The sequence below is a fragment of the Cyprinodon variegatus genome, unplaced genomic scaffold (genome assembly GCF_000732505.1).
Source record: "Cyprinodon variegatus isolate N-32 unplaced genomic scaffold, C_variegatus-1.0 Scaffold911, whole genome shotgun sequence".
In the NCBI taxonomy this organism is placed as follows: domain Eukaryota; kingdom Metazoa; phylum Chordata; class Actinopteri; order Cyprinodontiformes; family Cyprinodontidae; genus Cyprinodon; species Cyprinodon variegatus.
Window position 1 is genome coordinate 120508 of NW_015151364.1, and position 7793 is coordinate 128300.

Genomic DNA, 7793 nt, shown 5'->3' on the forward strand with positions numbered 1-7793 from the left:
TGAAACAAATTATCTCCTGCAGGCAACACACAAACTCCACATGTATATAAATATCTGAACTATCATGTTAACATCCAGGGCAGTGTGGGTAAGGGATAGGGTTGAGGAATAGCAAAATAGTATGTTTGCATATCATGATGACGGTGCTGTTTTGGTAATAACTGTAAAATAATAACACACAGTCATTAGTAGAGACAGACCTTAGTGAAAATATGCAATAGGTAAGATCATTTTTGATCATAGCTTCTTCTAAATTGAAGCCAACAACATTTTCCACATCAGCTATCGTCATGCTAGAGGACAAAGTTATTTATTATAATTACTTTATGTACATTTTGTTGACCTCACTTAACTGCAAATAAAGACCTGACATCTCATTGAAGTCAAATAAAAGCAAACCTTTTAAACTTCCTTGTTTCTGAAAAACAAGTTGAACATGTTTGTGTGCAACACCTTTTTGTTTCCCAAGCAAGCCTTAACATGCTTTCATCCTCGTTTCCAGCTAAAGCAAGTCAAGCAGCAGTTTTAGGACAGCCTAAGGCATCTTACTTTAATAAAGCAACTAAAATGATCAGGAATCATTTTCTTTAAGGTATACAACACAGATTACTACACAGTTAAAAGGTAGAGGTGTAATTGAAATGAAACAACAAATACTGATTATCAAACTCAAAAAACACAGCTGATTTAAAAAACAACCATATCCAGGCATGTCAAACTCAAGGTTCTTAAATGTATATTCACAGCAATAAGCCTCATAAAATGTTTTTCTGTCACTGACATTAAATCATTCACCCATTATTCCCCTATACCAAATATCTTTGCAGGTTCAGAAGACTTTTCTGTATAGTAAACCTTTTACAGTTTTAGCTTAGTTAGAAAAACTAAAATTGATTTATTTGCTCACACAGAACTTTATAATTAGGTGTTTTGATATGATGCATCTACCTTTATGCTTCACATCTGAAAAGCTTACAAATCGATGAGGCTTTTGCATTTTTTTTTTTATTATAGACATCGGGATCTATAGTAAGCAAGTCATAAAACAAGTCTTATCTCAGTCAATAATCTGGAATTTAACCAAAACAAAGCAACATTTAAACCAATAGTTTCCTTCTTTTGCATCTTTTTGAGTAAAGGATATACTTTCCTGGCATCCAGTAGGGATCTGTGTTTTGAAAAGATTCCAAACTCACCTATTTGGTTGCCGTTGAACTGACAGGACTGACCATCAGCTGGAAGGTCATTAATGCAGCCGCATGTGTCACCAGTGATGGCATCACATGCTCCATAGGTAAGGCAAGTGTTATAAGACCAGGCAAAGTTCTCCTCACACTTGCACTGATACCCAGCTTTTTCTAGTGAGCACACTGTGGAAAAGCACAGTGTATATGTATATGTTATTTCTTAGAGCTGACTGATACATGCTCAGCACATGCTCATGCACAAAAACAAATGGATGTCTTATGTAACTTAGGTGATAAGAAACCTTTATCTTCATCTAAGATAAACAGATTGTTAATAACTTATATTAATATTACTCAACTAACCAATATTGTGCAGGAAAGATACTCCTTAAAATACAAAAAGTTACTCAGGAAAATTTTTCTAACTTCTAACAATTCTAATTCTATTGTAATGCTTGACCTTCTCTAAATAAAACAATACGATACCTGTTGTTATGACAAGGCTGGAAATTTCACTTTTATTGTCGATTGATATGGAAACATTGAAATCGGTGATCATTTGGAGAATTGCTGAGTCAGAAAAGCTCATAATGACATCAAGCTCATATTCAGTGGAGGTTATTGCGGCTAGGGAGAAAACAGATGGAAAGAAGCTTTAATACAGTCAGTCATTGTTTCCAGATGAATGACGGTCATTGTGTTTTGGAGGGACTCACTCTCTCTTTTTTCTCTGGCATAAAGGCTGGGTGATTTAGAATCAACTGATTCCTGTAAAAATCCACCAAAGTCAAACACAGACAAAGGGACTATTTTTGGTTTCAAAAAGAGACATCAGAGGTTTATATTATATATTAAATTTTCATAGTACGCCCTAAAACCTGTTTCATGTGTATTTTGTTTTCATGCTGACCTCAAAGAAGGTGAAGACCAACGGGTTGAATCCTGACTTGTCCAGAGTGTAGCAGATAACAGAAAGGATAACAGCAAACTGTGCCAACTTTGGCAAAGCCATCCTCACTGCAGAGGAAAGGATAATCTTTGCAAAGACATTTGGTATGTTCAAAAAAAACATAATTACTTAGAATAGTGTCAATTTTTAAAATAAAGCTAGTTCCATTTAAAGATGCAAGGAAAGTCATTTGTTAAATCTTCATGTTCAAAAACCCATTCAGATAATATTTTTAAAAACTGCAATAAAATGTTTTTCATTTACACCTGTTTGGTAGTTGAACTTACATAAAAAATAGAATCTATGGATTAAATAAGATCAGAGTTAAAGTTTATTCCATAGGGAAACATCTATTTAAACTACTTATGTTCATATTTATTCTTTCCGATCAACCAATAACTTTTCCCAAATTAATCCTGACAACTGTAGTGCCTCATCTTATGAGATTATTGTGGCTGATTTAAAAAGCGCCATACAGGACTTTAAATGTTTTACTACCTTCTCTGACTGTAATATATAAGGACTTGAGTAGCGTTAAGGATATCAGGAGATAGCTGTTATTACAAAATTAAGCTTCAGAAAAGATTCACAGAACTGTTCTGGTAAGTAGGTATGAAGTTAGACTCCAATCTATGCAAGACAGAAACATAAAAAGGCCGGTATGTTTCTTTAGAAAAATGTTTCTTGCTAGCTCCTCACAGTGCAAATCATTTTCATTACCTAAGAATTTAAAGCAAGAGTTAGACATAGGAGCACCTGTTCATAAAAATTTACCCGGGGTTGAAACAAAGAGCTATTTAGACAAAACACACATTTTTTTTACTTGCACAGCCCTACTAAATGACTCAAGATTTTATAACCATGCAACCTTTGTCTTTATCATGATATGGCTTGAGAATGTGTAGTTGTACAATATTGTTGGTAAATAAAAAAGAGAGTCTAAATAAACTGCTTAAAGACTTAATCTAAAAAAACATGAAGTATATTTAGTAAATACTAAATATGCCAAAAAGTTGCCATACTAATGTTATTGTATTCTTGTTTTAATGTTTAAGGACAAGTCTTTCAAGGCAGATTTTGCCACGCCTGGATGACACAAAGATCATTTGAAGATGTTTCTTTAATTCTAAACGAGGTGTTGTGTTGTAAGCTTGCAGTCTATGCGTACATGCCCTCCTAGAATCAATCAGTATTAGGTGCAATCAGAAAAAAGGCAATTAGTGTAAAATTTGTAGCCTTTATTTTCATGCATCAAGCATAATTAAGCCTTTATTCATCCCTTGAGTCGTTTTGCGCATGCCTTTCATTGTAGATCCCCCCACATAAATAGTCACAATCACAATACACCCAACTTGGCTGCTGTTTCTTGTTCCTTAAAGCCTTAACTGATGCATGGTTGAATGGATGGAAGACATTCTCTAAGGTTATGATTCTCTTATGTATAATATTATAATTGTATTGCTGTTCTGAAACCTTTTGAAAAAAAATAACACAAGTGGTCTCATTAAAATTAATTTTTTAATATCTTACTAGAGTGGTTTCATTTTAAACTGCTCTTTAAACAAGAAATACATAGTACTAACTTATAAGTGTCAAGATAATAATATCAGGCTCTGCTAAACAAAGCATGAACTCTTAGGATCTAGTTCCGTAGGATAGGATTAAAATTTGAATTTTGTTACCTCTCCACGTAGCCTGGCTTCCAAAGAGACTCTTGTCTTGAGTGAACATTCATTTAATTGCTCTTCTTTAAATACTAAGAGGAACACTCGCCTAAATAGGGAAAGCCCCAACTATTCGTTTCCTGGAATACTTTGCAAGCTTCATAATTACTGCAGAATTCCTGACAAAAATTAAAATTGTTCCCACGTCTTGATGATTCTTGGTTTCCAGTGTGATTGTGTTTATACTAATATTTGTATAATTTAATTTGTGTCATTTTTACAAAATATGAAATAAAATTTAGCTTTACTATTTAATTTTAATGGAATAGGATGCCTTTTGAAAATAAAAAAAGAACATCAAAGTGAAGCGCAAACATAATTGAAACCCAGGCATGAACCAATAACAACTGCTAAACCACACCCAAGGTTGATATTGATGTGGAATCACTGAAAGTGAAAATAAAAAGCTCCACACATAACTCTGTTTAGACTCCACACATTATACCGAGGGGAGGAAAGAAACATTCTTCCAAAAATCTCAATCTTTTATTATTTTAGTTTCCTCATTATATATACAGCTATTATTAAGGCTACAGCTACTTGCTTAATATTGACAAGTTAAAATCATACATTGTTTTCGAAGATTTTAAGTAATTTGATTGTTCTCTTAATCTGACAATGTTCCGTTTGAAGTAATCTAAACAGGCTCATGCAGGTTTAGAAAATAAATGGATGAAAACATATTGTTAAATCTTACCTAAATTATTAAAACTTCTAAAACTCTTTGCAAAATGTAAACATGTCACATCCTACTTTCCACCCTAAAATTTGATTCTACTAGCAAAAAATCGAAAGTGTTCATAGAGAAGTGTAACCACTCTTGAATCAAGACAAGTTCAATAGACAATTTTCAGGATAAAAGAAGGTGATACAATGTGTAACATTTTGCGCACTTCTTATTATCAAATCCATTATAAGCAAGGTTTGACTAACCTGACAAGGCAGACTGATAATGTGTATACCTCAGGTTTAGTTCTTTACATCAGAGTAGTTCTCAAACCAGCTCCTCAAGTACCATGCCCTGCATGTTTCAGATGTCTCTCTATAGTAGCACAATTGACTCAAACTATTGCATAACATTCTCAACAGCCATCAAGCACTGCATGTTAATCAGTCTTTTAAATAAATCAGGTTTGTTGGAGAGGACAGAAAACGTAAACACGCAGGGCAGTGGTACTTGAGGACCAGGATTGAGAAACCCTTCTTAACATTATTAATCTGGAACTAATCCCATCCATTCTGTTCAGGGAAAGGAGGATATTTTAGCAGAGGTGGGTAGAGTACCAAGAGTTTTATTTGAGCAACTATGAGTAAAAAGTGTTATTTGTAAAAGCTACTAAAGTACTGAGTAATTTATCAATTTAGTACCCATGATCATAACGACTGACTTAATATTTTACAAAATTATGTAAAATTTAACAGAATATTAAATAATATGCAAGTCCTGGCGTTTCAAAGGAAAGGAAGGTATAAGCATATAACATACAGTAATTACTACTACTAGTAAATACTATAAAATTTTCACTCAACTTCCAAATGATATGGCAGACTCAGTAGTTGGAAACATTTAACCAATCATCCTTGAGTACAAAATGAAGAAAACTGTGTCTCTCAATGGTGCATTTTTATTTAAAACAAGCTTTTTTTCATTAAGTTATTCACAATAGATGGAGTAGCCGTACACAAGTAAGAGTAGTGATACTTTATCATATTTTAACTCAAGTAAATGTCAAACACGACTTAAAGTTACTCGAGTAAATGTAACTAGTTACTACCCACCTCTTGAGTTTTTCTTTTTTCAGTGACAGATAATCGAATTACCATGTGGGTTCTTAGCATCCATCTTCAGTTAGGTCTGGAACAGCTATTTTTATGACTTCTATTCTATTCTATTCTATTCTGCTCTACTCTATTCTATTCATGTAAAATATCTAAAAGTGGAAAATTCCAAGAAAAAATCCAAGAGTCTGTCCAAAATGTTCTCTTCTCTTCTAAAAGTGAGAGGGACAACAAAAAAGCTAACATTGGACTGAATATAAACAAAGCATAAATCTTTAAGAAGAGAGCATTATTTTTTATTTCAATACATTTAAATATACAAAATACATCTAACTTTGATTAAATAAAATCCATTTTGAAGAGAAACCCGTCCAAGAACGGAAGCAGAAGTATATATACTGTATACAGTAAAAATTTGTTTTTCATTTTTAATGGTCAACCAGTTGTACCAGAAAGATTCACACACTATGTGTACAAACTGGCACTGAGGGAATGTAAATGCTATCTTGACTGTGTATGTATACACACTCCCCAATGGTAAAGATATGAAAAAAAAATACAGTTTGATATCAGTCAAATGAAACTACTGTTTAAACAATTTCACTAAAAGTCATTTTGCTTTGCTGGATGACCTTTCCAAGGTTGGTGTCATTCCTCAATATCAGTTGGCCTGTTTCATTATCAATCATTGGATCCGTTAGGGTACTGATGGTATCCTTTTGAAGAACCTGTAAAAACAACAAAATAAATAAAAACAAAAAGCACCAACAAACCAAATCACAATATAAAAAACAAAGAGCAGGGGAAAAAAGCACAATTACTAACGCAGATCATTAACAACAGGCACAGTTACAATGGCTTAGTGCTCATTAGACAGCACTCGATGAGCCATGTGAACAAATGTCCTGTCTTTTAAGTATTAATGTAGGAATAAGGATGTCTATCATTTTCTTGCACTATTGTTTAATGTTCTAATTCCCCATAAGAACATGCTGTCACTTGTTTTGTTTACATTGGTTTTTTTTTTATCCCAGTGGGCCAAAAAAGCTTATATCTTGAATATGCTCTCTTGGTGATAATACATCTGGCTCTTTTGAGACATCTCAAGAAAGGTACAAGGTCTGAATCTGCAGGGAAACACTTACTGTACAGTACATTTGAAAAATTTTTAGCTATTTTTTATTTTTTTTATTTCTGTTATATTTATCATGAAACCACATGCAAACAAGCAGATTGTCTTTCTATACTTATAAGGACTTTGCATTGACTGCCCTTCAGTTTCCAGTGATTCCCATGTCCTAACTCTGATCCCAAACAGAGATACGAGTTTAAAGGCACACCGTGGACTTTATGACCTACTGTAAAGAGTTGACGCATATGAGTTATTTTAAATGATTCTTCAGGCCAATATACACCGCTTGACACTATCAATGCTACAAGTGGGGCTCCACTCTTGAAATACCGACTATGTTAGTTGGGAGATCACGGACCGTCTTTGGTGAGGTCATGTAACCTGGAAGAACATATCACTTTAAGGCCACAGGCTTTTATATAGTCATGGAGCTAAGGCTTTTGCTCTACTATTTTTCCCGCATGCTTAACTACTGGTAATGGCTGAGGCAAGGAAAAACTTTAAACCTTCTGAGGAGGCTTAAAAGAGAAAACGTGAAAGAGATCCTAAATGAAGAAAAACAAGAGTCGATCTTGGAAAGGTGTTTGTTCGTTGGCGCAGGCTGAAAGAAGAAGCCAGATTTTAAACCGATTGTCTTTTCTCAATTTTATTATTGACTGGTAAGTTAACACTTTGCTCCTAGTATGCAGTCGTATATCTTTGTTATTATTTTCAGTGTAATCAGGGTGCTGTAGTGGTTTCTGTTCTGTTCTCCTGTTAGCCATACTGTATGTGGTTTTTCGAATCCAAATCCCACTTTGCTCTGCAGATTCAAGCAGTCACGCCGGTGCTCCAGCTGACTGTCACTTGTCACCACCCCTCAGACTAATTGGCCAAGTCCTACCAACTGGCCTCCTCCTGCTTGGCAACCTCCCTACCCAGTGCAAGCTCCTGTATCTCCCATCTACGGACCTCTGCAGCTCCACTCACTCCCCCTGGTAGATCGTTAGTGTCACACGCAGTAAGTCTTTTAGTGCTGTCAA

The 7793-nt window shown here is 34.4% G+C and overlaps 1 protein-coding gene across 1 annotated transcript in view; it reads right to left on the reverse strand.

The window, feature by feature from the left end:
• Nucleotides 1–2199, reverse strand: part of LOC107099820 (adhesion G protein-coupled receptor F5-like) — a 15678-nt gene extending 13479 nt beyond the window's left edge. The window contains exons 1-4 of the mRNA XM_015398092.1: nt 2098–2199; nt 1904–1955; nt 1674–1814; nt 1197–1370 (exon numbers count right to left, since the gene is read on the reverse strand). Of these exons, the coding sequence (XP_015253578.1) occupies nt 1197–1370; nt 1674–1814; nt 1904–1955; nt 2098–2199 (469 nt within the window). The remainder of the gene's footprint in view (nt 1–1196; nt 1371–1673; nt 1815–1903; nt 1956–2097) is intronic.
• Nucleotides 2200–7793: the final 5594 nt, after the last annotated feature.